Source organism: Dermacentor variabilis, chromosome 2, assembly GCF_050947875.1.
Source record: "Dermacentor variabilis isolate Ectoservices chromosome 2, ASM5094787v1, whole genome shotgun sequence".
NCBI lineage: Eukaryota > Metazoa > Arthropoda > Arachnida > Ixodida > Ixodidae > Dermacentor > Dermacentor variabilis.
In genome coordinates, this window is record NC_134569.1 from 68,374,962 (window position 1) to 68,391,908 (window position 16,947).

General features: G+C 45.3%; 1 protein-coding gene across 1 annotated transcript in view; it reads right to left on the bottom strand.

Moving 5' to 3' along the window:
• Positions 1–2,186: 2,186 nt before the first annotated feature.
• The window catches only part of LOC142570340 (synaptogenesis protein syg-2-like), a 264,644-nt gene continuing 249,883 nt past the window's right edge, over positions 2,187–16,947 (bottom strand). The window contains exons 11-12 of the mRNA XM_075678727.1: positions 8,346–8,410; positions 2,187–4,662 (exon numbers count right to left, since the gene is read on the bottom strand). Coding sequence (XP_075534842.1) covers positions 4,535–4,662; positions 8,346–8,410 — 193 coding nt within the window. The 3' untranslated portion in view covers positions 2,187–4,534. The remainder of the gene's footprint in view (positions 4,663–8,345; positions 8,411–16,947) is intronic.

Below are 16,947 nucleotides of genomic sequence, written 5' to 3' on the forward strand. Positions count from 1 at the left end.
CAGCTGTTATCTCCTTTTGCTGGCAAAAAGAAATTGAGTTCATTTGGAATTCAATCATTGCTTCGAGAATCGCTTTGGATGGGAGAGACTAGGAATAAGCGGGTTCGACGGAGTGGGTAGGGTTAGTGAAAGGGAGGTGGTTAAATAGAAGCTGTCAGATAGAGAGCACACACCGGTCGCATAGCGGGATACAGAATGTTAGTAAACACTCGACGTCACTGCATTCAGTTTACGATAGGCGGGCTTAAATAGCCGTCAAAACACAATTTCTTTATAGCATATGACTGAAACGGAAGCACCATGAACGCATGATTCTCAATTCGTCTCAAATGAACTGCCATTATCTTAAATGAGGAAACAAACCCTGCCATGCCAGGAGACATTTAGTGTTCAGTACGTCGATAATGTGGACCCCATGGTTACTGTTTGATACCTTTCGATTACTCAGCCGCTGTCAGCCAGCATCTTGCGAAGTTTCTCCCTCGGGGTTATTTAGAAGGTGAGATATTTCGGCGCACATGATCCGCCGTTGACGAAATCGGTCATACGAATAGGTTTACAGCGGATAGCCTAGTTTATTTCACTATACATGAAAATCCTCTGTATACTTCTGATCCACTCTGTTCATGGTTTTCTCAACCACCATGACGTCGCGCTACTCTTCAGTGCATATGGCAGCCACAAGCCCGCAATGAGATAACTAAGGGCGAGTAATACTGCTAGCTTTCTCGTATTACTGGTGTCATGGCACCGCCGGCTAACATCGGCATCTATTCGCCGTCTATATTGCACAGCTGCTTAACATTGTGCAGCACTCCAAGTAATCTTTCATGCATTTTGACATTCGCCTTCTGAGCAAACGCTGAGGAGTGCGTGCTATCTTGAATTTCATAATTATAATTTTAGATTACAAGGCCCCAGAAAAGCTGTAGTGTCAAAGGTTGAGGTGATACACCGTATATTTGAAGCATTCAATGCAGCGGCGACGCGATCAAGAAGCACCATTCTCGCCGAGGAACGCGTTAGACCCCACAAGGCGACGACGGCCCAAGGTAGACACTAAGTCGAGGTCTGGCTATCAGCTTTGTCTACTCGGTGTCTCCAATATACGGTCGCAGATTGATTTTGCTGATAAGTCGACCACGTAAGATACCTCGAAGAAATTGTTTTCGTTTACCTATAGTTAACGGCCGAAAAATATATCAGCATGAGGTATAAAACTTAACCATTGTTAGCTACAGTATTATCTGAAATCAAAGGTATTCCATTTGGAAGAATTCTTCTGCTTTGCCAGCCATGTATTTTTTTTTTCTGCGTAATATTAACGCTATTGCGATAACGGCCCGTCTCACGAACAATCCAGCGTCGGCGTCCAGCGTCGACCGTCGTTTCGGGAAGAACCATTCCTAACCACGCATATCCAACTACGCAGGCCCTCTGTGTAGCGCAGAGAAGTTACTGAAATAATTGAATTCCATGATAGCCTAAGATTGTAATTTTAATATGCAATAAAACGTAATTCTGTTACGCGGTAGCTCAAACACAAACTCCTTTTAACGCGATAGCGTTTTCTAGCTGCTGCTTGAGGGCTGTCTTAGTAGAAGCGGCGCGGCCCCCTCGGTTCCTTGCTCACCATCAAAACAAAGAACCACAAAGCTCACCTTCGCTCACAGCGTTCGCTGCCAGCGTTTCCCGGTAAACATTACGGTTACATAAGCTGTCGTTCCCAGGAAACGTGAGAAGAACTGAGGGATCTTTGAACGTTATTGCGTTCCACTCTTAGAGGCGAAGGTTAAACGCGCTCCAAATTTTTATTTCTGATATTGTACTTTGGCGAACTGCTGTCACGTAATGCTGTAGCGTAACAACTAATGTGTGAACATTTGTCTTCAGCCTGTATTCCCGCAACTTCTTTCACAAGTTCTATCCGCAACTGACCATCACCACGGAAAATATTTGTTTGTCACTACTAGCACAATAGTGAGCGGCGAGGATCCGAATGGCAGCCACTGATGAAGTGTTGTTATCTAAGAGAAGTTTCCTGAATAGTGGTAGCAGGCAATTTTGCGAATGGCGGAGCGAACGTCTTTCTGACCGCAGTACCTGGCTTGCTCCCACCGCCATGGCAACTAAATAACTTACATTAGCAGACATAAGTGTGAGTCAGTCGGAATCGTGAGAGAGCAGTAGAACGACCAGTTTATTGTAAAACAATCACGTCGCCATATTGAACGACGAAACCTTCAGCGCGCGTGGCAACGGCAGTAAATCTCTCCTTCAGGTTTGGTCCCACTGACAGGAAACACTCGCTCACGCTCACAAGAGGGACACTCGCACGGATGGACGCCGGTACACAAACACACACCCAGGCACGCACAAGCCGTCTTTGCCAGCCGCGACGCTCGCTTCATGTTATGTACAAGTCGTGCGCACAGCTTGTTTCATGGCCACTAGCCATGTTTCCAGGCAGTACCTGGCGCAATAGGAGCGCATACTGCTCTTCCACAATGTTGCCCTTCATAGAACACCGGGCCTAGAGGGGGCTTCACTGGACGCCTTTTCAGTTGTGCTCAAGCACGAGGGTTGTAGCCTCGCTCCGGCGATGATGGCTTGAAGAGGAGCGCGACGCAAGTGAGAAAGTTTGAATAGCGGGTGAGGAAAGGCGGTGTCAGACGCTCCGAAGGTTAGTGCACAAGCGACGAAAATAGGTTTCTTTCATCCCTTTGTGAGGCAAACCAGAAGTTCCCTTTTGTGGACGTACATATCACTTCTTTGTAAAGGGGGTTACAACAGGGATATCCATGAGTCCATGACGATGAATCGTACGAAGTGTTGTGCAGCGGAAGCAAACCTCCGCGGAATCACACGAAGTAACACTGGTGAGGGAGAAAACTCCTGCGGCATCTTGAGACGCTGACTGAAATCTATGTCTATGTTCCTTTAAGGCCGATAGCAACTGGTTCCTTTTTAATTTCATAATTGCTGACGGCCAACAAGTGACCCCATGTCTCCTGAGAGCCACAACTAACGTACGGCTCGCTAGAACGTAAAGCTTGACCCTGTTGTACTTACAATCCTGCCATTGATAGCAGGCAATGTGTATGCGCCATACGCTATGGCATGGTTTATTTCATTTGACGAGATGAACATCTCTAGCTTTCCATGCTTTTTTCTGTATTCACTGGTGGTGCCATAAACACAGGGCGTTAATTTGATAATCAGTGAAGGCCACACCTTTCATTTGAGCCTTCATGATGCCAAGCGTCCATGTGTTTATTTCACCCTTCATGTAGCACTTCATTTAGCCAAAACATAGCAGGACCCAACTAGGGCTGGTCTGTTCATAATGGCTATGCATTGTGCCTTCGTAAAGTAGGTCAGTCAAGTAAAGTGTAATAGTCTTCTATTCTCTTTTTTTTTTGTATTTCGTTTAAGACCTGCGCGAACGCTCCAAAGCCACCTATTTTCCATCGCTGAAACAACCTAATACATGAACACCTTGATATTTTTTTTCTGAGTGAGTACATTTCTTTTCCCAACACGATAGCATTTTTGACAATGAGCAGAATAACTGAACACTTTCAAATCACTGAATAACATAAACAATGCTGTAGAATGAGACGCTAAGAGAGATACGAATGAGTTCCATAAGAATCATTACGCTCAAAGGAGCTGATGGCAAGGGGTTGGCGACGCTGTTTTCAGGGAACACCTTGCGTTGACGGGCCCGCAGAAACACCAAAGCAAGTGAACAAAATATGCCAACTATACCAACGCTTCGACTAATTGTACGTGGGTATCGTTGGAGCTAAGCTTGAGCTATAAGTGAAGCAGAAATGTTCGCTAACCGAGCAACTGGCCGGAAACACTTGCGTGACTATGCGGCTCGTGGTAGTGCCGGCCCATGGCGCTATCGTTAGTACGTAGACCGAAGCAGCGGTTTTGACTGGCCCTGCCATCTGACGACGGCTTGAGTCAGAAAGATAATCGACCAAATAACCCCACTCCACAATTCATGTGTATACCTAGACCCTTTGACAGACGCGAACGATCTCCATCTCTCTTTGCCGCACCTTGATGTTCGCACTATACTTTCTTTTACAAAGCAAGCGCGTTTCACGAGAAAAAAAAATAAATCTTATGGAAAAGAAACTTGATAACCTGCGCTGCGAAGCATGAAGCAAAGAAGTCACTGAAAAACACATGTCCGTACTGCTGTCGGCATTGGTTAGGCAATGTTAAGTGTTATCCACTTCTTCAAGTCCCGTCTATGAGTCTCGTAGCTTCGTCGTCGATGTCACGACCCACTATTTTCCTCCACGTTGAGCATTCTAGGTGCGTTGAGGACGACGACCGAAGGGTAGAACACATTTTATCGTTTCTGCGCATTTCCCGTGTCTTCTTCAGACGACGGCAACAGGGTCGTGCCGATCAGGCGGATAACGAATGTCATGCTTCCGATGCGCCACTGCCACCACGTGGCGGCGATGAATGAAGCGGTGCCAGTTGGCGCCACAGTCGACTGTCCGGCTGCTTAGGACGGCGACGGTACTCGTCCCTTCGGCTGCGACGACAGACCCAGGATTGTACCGTTGCTGCCGTTCAGTGCTGGCTTCATTGAGAGGGGATCCTTGAACGTGATCATTGCCGGCGGGTCGAATGCTGCGAGAGCAAAATGGTGCATCGAATCATACACGTGAATTTAACATGAAACAATGAGCATTTGCACTTTGCCGGCTACAAGTAACCAGGTCAGCGCATGTTGTATCTGAAGCCCCATATAACTAAATGCGCGTTCTTTCTTTTATTATTTTTCTACAGTAAAGTTAGCCTATAGTTGGTCGGGATTTTTGTGGGGTGCTAAGAAAAAAGTGCCGCCACCTAGCGGCCGTGACCCCTCGGACAGACCTGGAACGGCTGAAGGAAAAGGACTTTGCGTTTGGGTTACTGAGTAACAGAATTACGTTTTCCCATACATTCCAATCACAATCTCATGCTATCGTGTTTGCAGGTTGTGTATAAGTCGTACATTACGCGCTTTCTGGCGCAATTTACTTTTAAACATTCATTTAGTTCAATAAGGCATTTGGCCTTCAAAAATGAGGATCTATGCTGCACTTCCGCATACGTGCGTGCGCGCTTGACGTACGTCACTTGAGGTGGTGGTGCTTATTGCCTAAGAGGACTTATTGTCTCTTGGCCCATACATCCAACAAGCACCCTTTATCGTACAGCTCAGCACATTCGAAGCGTGTAAAAAGGAATATAGGCATTTATTTCTTGTCTGGCTCTTTCTGGTATCCGAGGCACGTTATAGTCTCAGATTCTGATGGCCTGCGTCGCGTATGAAGGCGGAATCGCGTATGAGTAATGAAAAGAGAGCGGAAGACAATGAATAAAAAAGAAGATAGATATGAAGATAAGGTAGCAGTGGTTCCCTACCTGCTTAAGGTTTCTCACAATCTTAATAAGGTAGGGCAGCGTGCCAGCGTCAAAATGTTGTTCACAGCGCCAAATAAGTGTTTAAGTTTGTGCAAGTAGAGCTGCCCTACGAGAATGCTCAACCCAGACTCTACCATCGAGCACAAAGGTGCTTATGTCACCTGCGAAAAGGGAGCTGTTTAGAGAATTCAACTGCCATGTGGAATACACTACATTGGTCAGACCTGCATGTGCTCGAATGTGGGTCTGCAAGAGCACCACAAGAAAATCAGTAATATTGCTACAGACTCCAAATGGCAGCCAAATGTAAAAAACAAAAAAAGATCTGACGCGTAGCCACCTTCCCGTCCTCTTTTTGATCAGACTGTTGTCGTATATCGGCTTCGCATTAGCTTAACCAGGGAAATCGTAAAAGCTACCGAGATCGCACGGGCAGGAGGTGATTGCGTCACTTGGCCGTCAGAGGCTTTGTCAAAGAAAGAGCTTGAACTATTGACATAGTCTGCACGTGGCTGTGTACCTTTGTTTTCCTTGCGGATTCAGATTGGTGGATATATATGCTCAGGATCCGCAAAAAAAAAGCTTTGTTGAATGTTAGCTCTTGTCCTTTCTCGACTTGTCCCTCCTCCTTAGTGCACTAGGTTAGTTACTTTACGATGAATAACCAACATGCCCAAACCTATTTCTTTCTGGAAACTATAGCATCTGAGCCGCAGCGCGTTTTCAATGCGCGTCTCAACTGGAAGCTTTATTCATCCACGTTATGTCCAACAGAGGTTTACAAAAAAAATCCGCTGCCATTACACCGTGTGTAATTGGATGTACAGCGAAGCAGGTGTGGACGTTAGAGAAGTACCACCACCACAACACCGCCTCTACAAGCGACGCAGGTCACGCGTGCACGCACGTCTGTGAAAGTGCAGCATGTGTAATCGTTTTTGTAGGCCCTCCGCCTAGCGCAGTTGAGTTATTGAAGTAATTGAATTTTTGCAAGTAAAATGCTTTAAAGAAATCGCAAAATTATGACTTACGCTTAACCTGTAGACGGGATGGCGTCGGATAATAATTGGAATACACGAGAAAACATGGCTCTGTTACGTGGAAACTCGAACACAAATCCTTCCAGCTGCCGCTCGTTGTGCGCCCTCCACCTGGCGCAAATGCTTTATGGACCTAATTGAATTTCTCAGAGTAAAATACCTCAGGAAATTCGTAAAGTGTGACTTACGACAACATCCAGACATGGTAACGTCGGATTGTAGTTCGAATGTAAGAGAATCCCGGGTGTGTTATTTTTAGCTGCATCATTTCTTTTAAATTGCCTGTGGCAGATGGCTCCATTTTAAACCTTCATCTATATTACTCGTTGAAGGGGTCATTAGTTCTACGAGAAATCAAAATGTGCAATTGAAAACTTAACCTAATTACGCTAATTAAATTTGGAATAAATTACATTCAGCCACATATGTCAATCTATGAATTAGAGCGGCTGAGTTCGCACGCCGTATCTACCTAAAATGAATTCCCTGCACAGCACCACTTCCGAGATATCAATTTTCAATATGGCCGACGAAATGCAATGGCGTTCCAATTACATTTTTAAGAAACCGCTGTTTTATGCATTGAAGCAGAAAAGTAACTGAAACACCAATGCATTTTGACGGACACTTTGAAAATTATTATCTCGGAACTGGTGCTGCCCAGAGAATTCGTTCCAAATGGATACGCCGGGCTAACTAAGCGGCTATAATTCGTAGCTTGAAACAGGTAGCCTTACGTATACGGTTAATTAGCATAAATATGTTATTTACTCAAATGAACATTTTGATTTCTTGTAGAAGTAATGGCCACCTCATCGATTAATTTAGGTGAAGGGTTAGAATAGTGTTATCTGCCATAGGCAATCTTCAAAAAATTCGGGGCAGCTGAAAAAAAACGCACCCTGGATATAATTTTGCTGCGAGAAAAGACAGACACAATGTCCTTTTCGAGCTGTGGTGCACTGGGTGGACACGACACGAAAATGCAATCTGTGAAACAGACTGGTACCAGAAAAGGGAGCAAATTACAGTCACAGGTTCAAATAAAGTGCTCGTATATTCCCACCTGCTTTATCACATGAACTACGCCAGTAGCTGTATTGAAGGTCTGCTTACTGAGGCAACTGAGGCTTCTTAAGCAACAAAATCACTGTTCTTGGCTCTTTTCAGGGTTAGGTTTAACCGCGCCCTGTGACGGCATTTGCAATGTCCTGAAGTGTTACAGATCTTCCTACGTTCTGAGGACTTCCCTGCCATACATTTTGATGACAGGCTCATATGCTCATAAAAGCCGAGGAGAACAGGAAGCAAAGCCAAAGCTACTCCCCAGTGCCGCCCTGGGTGAAGAGACGATGCACAATAACAGGCATGCTAATAGAGTGGCAGTGTGAGCTAACGCCATAACTCGTCTCTTTATCTTCTGCTTTTGACTCTGCTTTCACTCAAAATAATAATTTCCTGCTTTATATTTTCTCGTACCCACTGTTGGGATTCTTTCGTTCACATAAAACAAACGATTGTGTAATGAAAAGTAACATTGTACTATACTACAGTAAAGCCTCTCTTTTGTTTTGTTTTTAGCGAGATATCAGTTGCTACACTTCATAAAAATTGAAAATCAGACGACTTTCTTCATGATGGGCAGGAAGAGCATAGTAAGCAACAGTACGAAGACGGACACAACGACCAAGGGCGATAACTCGCAACTGTGAGTCCTTGCGTTATTTTGTCTTTCTTGATTCCTTTGTTCGCGCAATCTTTTCTTGCGTCATGGCGTTTACGACGGATAGCGTACTTTACTCCTAAAAACCTTCCTGAAATAGTTTACATTTCCAGCAGACAAAAACTGCGGCTTCCTCTCACCCATGAGTTCCGTCCCCAAGTCCAAGTTTCCTTCGACCAGATCGTGCGGGACATGGTTGCACTCTCTGAAAGCAAGCACAAAAAAAGCAGATAGGTAGATAAATACGAATATTCTCAACATATATTATCATCTACCCACTGTGCGGCTTCAAAAGCTTTAAGCTTTTTCACAGCAAACCTATGTGCGTACAGCAAAATAACGTCATATGTACTAGGCGGGAAAGTCTGCGGTCAACGAAGGTAAACGCGTGCACAGCATTAGCGTTACAGAAAACTACTTCTTCGTAACGCGGAATTCGACATGATAAAAACTGAGGTGCTCTTGCACTGCTTTCACAGCATCACTTGAAGGAGTGCTCCGTATCTTACACACCCGGGCTGCTGAGCAAAAATTAAGGACCGCTGTTAAGGAAAGACTACAACACCAATAGCACCTGTGGTCGATTCATGAGGCATGATTGCGCACACACACACACACACACACACACACACACACACACACACACACACACACACACACACACACACACACACACACACACACACACACACACACACACACACACACACACACACACACACGCACACATATATATATATATATATATATATATATATATATATATATATATATATATATATATATATATATATATATATATATATATATATATATATATATATATATATATATATATATATATATATATATATATATATATATATATATATATATACAGTAGCTTTGACGTATGCCGTGTGCCCCACGGTGGAATATAGTTTATTATAAATACAAAAGCAACTAAATAATATTGTTTCGTAAGTATGCGCCTTCTTTCTGAACTATGTGCTTACGGGACCTACGGTCAATTTCAATTATGTCTATATACATATAATTATTTTTGATGGTTGGTTTCAGAACAGTAGTCCTGACCATTAATTAGGCCACAGAGACAAATGCCCAAAGAGGTGGAATAAAGCATCGTTCGGAAGTTCCCACGCGGAAGCCACCGCTCCGAGACATTTGGCATGTCATCCGTGTCACATAGCCACAACTTATAAAAACTGTGGTCGTGCATCTTTTAGCTGACGATGTAGATAAAGCTACGGGACGCGCTCGTCACCGAAATTTGCGGCGTGGCTCTCATAGCACTGTGGTACTGGAAAAAAAATTCAGCTGCATTCTAGAGGTCAGCGTCTCCCTTCTTTGAGGTCCTGGATCCGTGATTTAAACCATGTTCACCGCGTTGCAAAGAGTTGTTCAGTAGCTGTCTCGCACACGTCCTGCCTCTTCGAGGAGTGAAGTGCAACTAGCGATGTTCCGGAGCCCACCACCGTCAGTTCTGTGTGTCTATATATATATATATATATATATATATATATAGCCATAGAATGTTTTCCGCTTTGAAAATCAAAATGATAACGCATTAATTACCCTTGTTTGACGTGCCAAAACAACGATATAGTAGGAGACGCACGGTAGCGGGGGACTCAGATTACAATTTTTACTACCTGCGTTTCTTTATCGTACACCTTAATATAGCTACAGTCGAGCGTTCTTACATTTCGCTCCTGTCGCAATGCGAACGCCGCGGCCGCGATCGAATCCGCAACCTCCCCTTACTCAGCAGGGAAAGGCAGTCGCCGAGAAAAGGAGAAAGAAAAAAGATGGGTGCTTCTCCAAGCTGCTTTTCGTTTTTCTTTAGACGGGAAGGGGCGGTAGCGAGTGTTTGCATTATTTTAATTGGTTATAGGGCAAATCAGCAAGCAGAATTTGTCGCTCAGCATGCTGCTCGATGTGCCTAAAGTTTTCCTGCCTAGCGCAAAACATTGGATTAGAAACGGTAATTCCTTGTCACCCCATGATTACTGTGGCAAACTACAACAAAATATACGACTGAAAGCCACAATATATTTTTTTATTTTCTTCTTCTAAACTCTCTTGGCAGGAGTAGAAAGCTTTACCCCGTCAACGCCGCAAACGCAGCGTCCATTTGTCACTCAATGCCTGCTTTATAACATCTACAGCATCTCATTCCTTCTTCAACGGTGGTGCTAGGTGGTACACGAAAAACGTGAACTAAATGCCGCACAAGCTTTAATTTAAAGCAAACGCCACTGCAATCGCCAGTTGTCGTTTCACCTGCCCAAACTGCTCAAGCTCATGGAGGCTGTGGTTGTGGCTACCGATAACTGCCTATTGGGCCACTCACGCATTCACCCATGCAAGTTGGAGTGGCTCGGCCTCCCGCACGCCCTAATTTCCATTCCATTTTCCATTCAGCGGCAGTCGGAGTGCATTATCACCCTGCAGGTCCAGTATAGCCTAACTCGTTTTTGTCGTCAGCGTTCGTTTCTTTCCTGGCTCCACTTACTGGGTTTCGGGTGTGTGGGGAGAAGGTGGGGGGAGGGGGGGGTCTAGCGAGTATGCATATGCGGAGGCACGCAAGCTTGACGCATCTCTTATCTTAGATTCATGGCGTTGATCTCTCATTCTCCCTCGCTGCCATGCCCTCACCCGGGCGGCGCAGCGGCTGTAGTCGGAGACGGCCGTACGGGCGACATGCCGGCACGATGAGCACGCTACAGCGCAGTCTGGACAACGTCGTCGTCGAGTGTCAGCCGCCACCAGCAGGCATGCCGAGACACGGGGCAGTGCCATGAGGCATAATTGTTGGCACACAAACGATTTCGCTAAAGGAGGAGTGCGGACCGCCAACTTTTGGATCGCAAAGATCCCGAAGAGTTGAGCTAGCCTTAGGCGCACTTGGTGAATACCGCACTGTATGCCTGCATAGCGTGCGTGCTTCTCTTCGTGCGCTAGTACTTAGAGCCCGCGCGCCTAATGCTCTCAATGTGCGGAGAAAGCGTAACGTGCGTTGCGATAGTCGTAGTGACTGCGGAAGTTATCTCTGCTGCTTAGCACAGGCGCGAGCAGTACTGACGACTAATGAACGTGGGACGGCCTCTGCGGAGAAGTAGCAAACGACACCCGAGGGGCGCCTTGGGGGGCTGGTTATGAGGGCCGTAATGCTCAAGTGTGCATTTCGCTCTCATAAGCACTTTTTTTCTGCAGTCTACCCCTGACGTGTCTCTATGACCACCGATAGCATGTCGTACGGCTGCGGAATAAATGTACGTTTTCGCATTAATAGCGACTCGAGGCAGGGGAAATTATTCACAGGCAAATTTTTTTTTTCCTTTTTGGGCAGCGTTAGATTTCCTGCTATAATATGCTCTAGCAATAGTGTTCCCTCGGTGGCCGTTGTGTCATTCTTCAACGCAGGCGCAAGAAAACGCGTCTTGCGTGTGCCTGATAGACGCGCCTTGACGCACGCCTTGGAAGAGCAACCATGACTTAGCAGTGCCTTGCAGTACTGACATATACAAGAACACTGAAAAATATTCACATTTAATTCTCACAGCTAACTGAATGGTCACTCTGGGACACGTCCAATCTAATTTGGACACAGAAATTGTTGTTCTATCTGGTGTGAAAGAAAAGGATGTGCCTTTCACTGGAAACATATGTATCTAGTAAAATCTCATCTTCACTCCTTGCGTCCGTGTTTTCTTATCTCCCGTCTGATTACATTTAAGGATAAGTTTGCGATCAAGCGCTTGTTCCTCAATTCATATCAGGTCTAATTAACAGCGCTCTCTTATTTTATAAGGGGAAATGTCGTTTTATTAGCATTTCTTGAACGGATTATCTTAACAAACTTCGAAGATTTAATACATTTTCATCATATGCACCAATGCAGAGAGCTAACTCATGCACAGTATGCGCTCATGAAACCGCTTCAGAAGAAAAGCTACGCAACAAACAGTTTTCAAGTGGAGAAAATCCTGAATTACTTACGCCTTCTTCACCTCTTTCCAGCTGTAACTTGTATGATGTGTGGGCTTCAAAGCATTATCTTGCTTTATTGCACGTGATGGATTATTTATCATCATGCTGCACTGCATTAAGTTACATAACCATATGCGTAAAAAGACCTGAATCTGCTATAAAAACGGGCTCTGCGCAATGCTTGGGGCAGTTTGCTGATCGCCGACACAACGGAACTCGTTCTGCGCCCTTTTTTGTGTGTGCGTGGGAAAACTTAAAAGTTTCTACCCTGTTACGATGATATGCTTGGTGCACGCAATAGTATACTAGGCAGCAACATGGCTCGTAGCTGCTACATTGGTGCCAAACGTAGTGTTCCAACTGATCACCACGTAACATTCAGCCTTGACTGTAGCTGTTCAAAGCACTAACTTTCCCTGTTAATCAGCCAAGTAAAAAAGAAAGTTCTACAGAGCGAATTCTCAACCTTTAAACTATAACAGTGGACGATTGAAAATTGGGCTTGCTAGTACTGTCGAAGTTTGTAGTGTCCAATAAACACAATGAAAAGAAAACACAACAAAACTCGTTTCGTGTTGCGGTCAATTTGTCATTGTGTTCCCCCATGTGGTGCAGACATCCAAAATGAGTGAGTGAGGTTCTGGTTTACAGGTTTGCTGGAATCCGGGTTTGACCACAGTTTAAGTATTTTTATTAGGACTGGCGTAATGTCGACATCTTGAACGCAAACCCTTCGCCATCAAACTCTTGAACATGCAGCCAGAACCATCCCACGATGATGCCCGATTCGTAAAAGAGAGAGCACGCCATCACGCGAAACACATTTACTGAGTGCCTCAGTGAAATAGGTAATAGTACGCTATCTCGATGGCAGACACGCATGAGGAATGAATGCACTGGGGTACTTGTGGCTCGTTGATGGGGGCCCCGTGGCACAGAATGGCACAGTCGCACGAAATGGTCTGACACGAACGCACTGTAGTAATGTTATGGGGCGGCAACCACTTGTGTTCGTCATGTTCTCTATATCTGACTTCCCTATACTTTTCATGCGAAGACAATAATTTTTATTCGAAGATGGTGTCTTGGTGCATTTGTAGAAGAAATCGGTGGTTCCAGTCGATGGGATCATAAAGATCACACTGACCCTGTGGTGCTTTCGGAGCCTATGGCAGGCAACGAAGACTTTAATTTGAGGATATCTACTATATATCGTTATTAAAGAGAGAAGCTTGTGATTTGCGTGGAACAAAGACGAAGGGCAAGGCAACTTCCGGCTGCTGTTACCAAGGCGTTTTTTTATTAAATTTTTCTTTATGTTTTGGTAGCAACATCTTTGGCGTCACGCAGTCGAACAAAGCCATGTAGAATGGCTTTACTTTGATTGCTTGAAGTGGAAAGTAACAAATCTTTCACTCGCCATCTCTGAAGCCTGACAACGCAGGTTCACTGGACTAGCAGAAGTTAAAAATTAAATAGAGAGCATGTTTATGCAGACGAACTATCGTGAAATTGTGTATATACGTGGCTACACCATAGCGAAACGTGAACGGTATTGTATTACATTTCTGACGATTGGTTGGATGTCATTACGTAAACATCGTCCTCTCTAGTGACAAACAATGAGGGCGCGCTTCCAATTCCCGAAATTTTTTTTTTATCTTAGTGTCATTACCCAAGCCTCCCATAAAGTAAGCCTATACTCCCATTGACATTGTATTCATCCATGCGCTGCAGACACCGTAAATGATGTTCTTGTTTACAGCTTTGCTGCAGTCAGTTGTTTAAAGCCAATCCAACTGTGGTATAAAGGTTATAAACAGGGATAAGGTGCCTCAGAAAGGCCAGTGAACGTTTCGATAGAGGACCCATCTTCATCAAAGGTAGCCTCGTCATCCTTGGCATGTTAGCTTTAACGGCTTAGTAGAGTGAAGTCACGAGCGGTTGTTGCCGGTGGCGGCTGATTGTAAAGGGAGAGACTGCAAAGAAAATGAGCGCTGTCGCCTGACGTCTGCAAGTGGGGTTTCTAAGACAAGGGGAAAAGAGCGGGAAAAAAAGACGAAGAGGGAAATATATTTTTAAAAAAACAAGAAAAGAAAAAGAAGGACACAAGAGGGTGTTGGGGGTGGGAGAGGTTAGGGAGCATGCAGGGGTGTCGTTGGCAGCATGCTTTTGTGGCTTTAGAAGAGCCGGTCAACCGGTCAGTGCGCAAGTAGCAAAAAGGACCAAAAAAGAGATCACTTGAAAGATTGACTTGAGTTGTATAGCAGCAATGAGTCGGTAATATTGAAGGAGTTAAAGGAGTCTGGGGTGCAAAGCAAGGGGTAGCTGGAAAGCAATAGTTTGGTACTTCAAGGCACCTTAGCCTCGGTAGTTCAACGTAGGCGTCGTCATGGCGGTATAGAGCAGTGGCGACACCCTGTGTGGCTGACGTGCCGAAAAAGGTACCTGGAGTCTGGGACTTTGGAATGTGCTGGTGAGGGTGTTTCAAACAAATAAAATAAAATATAAGACAGACAAAAAAGAAGGGGGATCGGGGACCGTAACCGTAATAACAAATAGGAGGTTTACATGAGTAAGAGCGGGAGGGGACAGGTGTACATGGAAAAAGGGGCCGTACAGTTGATATCTGCGTAAAACATGACGGGTATATTCAATTGAGTATTAGGCAGGGAAAAATTGGAAATAGAGGCATAGGGGAGGTCAAGAATTACGGCTAGCTGGCGGAATTATGTGTTTTCTCCCTCGGCTGATGATATGAGAATTTCAGGTTTAAGTTACAGCTTTCAGCGATTCTAAGTTGCCCCGTGCAAAAATAATTCCCGTTAGGTGTAGGACGGGAATTAATACACCCGACGGATCACTGCGGGCACCTACGTGGTTGTTGTTGCTTTCTCAAAATTTGGCTCATGTCAGAGTCCTTCAGCGGCTGAGCAGAGTCATTGAAAAGGCAAATGAGACGGAGTTAATATCCTCGCACAGAAAGAAATGAAGAAACAGACAAACAGAAAGGGAACGTCAGCAGAAATAAACAGCTTAGAGTTTGATTTCAAAGTAACAAAGAACACACTACTCTCTGCAACCTTTGCAGAGATTTCCGGTCATATTAACTACCATGTGCACAACTGATTTCTAGAATCGTCCTTCCATCCGGTATCCTGCAGTGTGCCGTACAAGGAAATACATACGATCAAGTAAAACGTAGTTGCCTTGACAAAAATTATAGTAATACACTGTGGACGAAAAAGAAGCAGCGGCTGCGAAATAGAAAGCTGTGAATTCTTCTCAGCAGCTTCTTTGTATTCAGATGCATACAGCAACTACTTTGCCGGCTGTAGTATTTCTTGGTGCATTTACCGAACTACATTAACCCTCTAAGAGCCTGTATGATGCACAAAACACCAAAGAACCTGCCGAGCGGAAACAATGCGTGGCTGCGCAGTTCTTAGCTCAAGTCCGACCTTCTTAAAGTCACTGGTGCACAAGTTCGATCGTTAGTAGTTGACATAGTTTTCATTTTCTTCCTAATGTGACAAGAGTGAAGCTCACGATAAAGAGGTAATACGATAACGACGACGACGACGATGGCCTACTCTTTCAAAGAGGACGGAATGATGTGCGTTGCATGCAAGTTTTTATCTTTATTTGCCTCTAGCAGTATGGGCCGCTTCCGTTCAACAGGCTGATTTGAAAGCAAAGCTGGCGAAACAAGAAGAGTGCAGGGACCCGTTATCGCTTCAACACTCTTGTTCCTCTAAATTCCACTGAAGCCTTAAATGCGAGGGCTTACCTATCTTCTGATCTTTCCACGAACCATCATCGTAGTGGCGTCAAGAGGCAGACGTTACATAATAATAGAGAGAGGATGAAGCAAACAAAATGCGGCGCCGATGAGTGTGTGATCCAGACGCTCGTGACGCATCCTCTCTTTTCCCCAGACAATTTCGGCACAACAGGCGCGTCCGTAGGGCCTTTCCGTCACAGCCGCCAACGGCGGGAGAAGCTCCTGGCAAGCCGCTCCCTTCATCTCCTTCATCTCTATTTCCTCTTACGGTTCTCGTTCACCCCTTTTCCTCTGAAGTCCGAGCCTCACCCTGGAGATTCCCTTTGCTCGGTTCCGGCTCATTTAAGCGTCGGTGAAGCCGCGCCCGCCGCCGCCTTGTCTGCATGGACGTCGGGGCCTCGAATCTTCAAATGACCGCTCGCTCGCCTAATGACTCGCATACGCGTGGCCATCACAACACTCTCACGTTGGCCCTGCCGCTCTAGCTGCCTAGTCTGACGCGTTTTCCTCCCTGCGTCACGCGTTTGCATAATGGGCCCCAAAACCCCATGCGGTCCAAAACGTTGCCTTGCGGGTGTTGCTCCGTTCCAGACCTCCACGTCCTGTAGGACGAAGTCGAAGCCGCAGCTTTTTTAGTCGCCACGAAAACTTACGTAAGGCCTTCCCGCTTTCTCTCTCCACATTTCTTTCTTTCTTCTTTCTGACTAAACGTGTCCTGCCTGTGACATCTTCTGCCAGTTGTCGGCATGTGTCTCGCTTAAACCAGCAGCGCACAGGAGCCGCTGCTTGCATCAAGCTTGACTCATGCCTGCTCCAGAGTTTTGCCTCATAAATCTAACTTGCAAGGGCGTAGTGCTAGAAACCTGGAATGGTGTTCTGTGAAATTTAGTGTCTCCCATTATTTCAGATAAAAGCTAGTACTGTTTCCCGCAGCCACTGATCACAAAGCCCAGCGAGCCACTAAG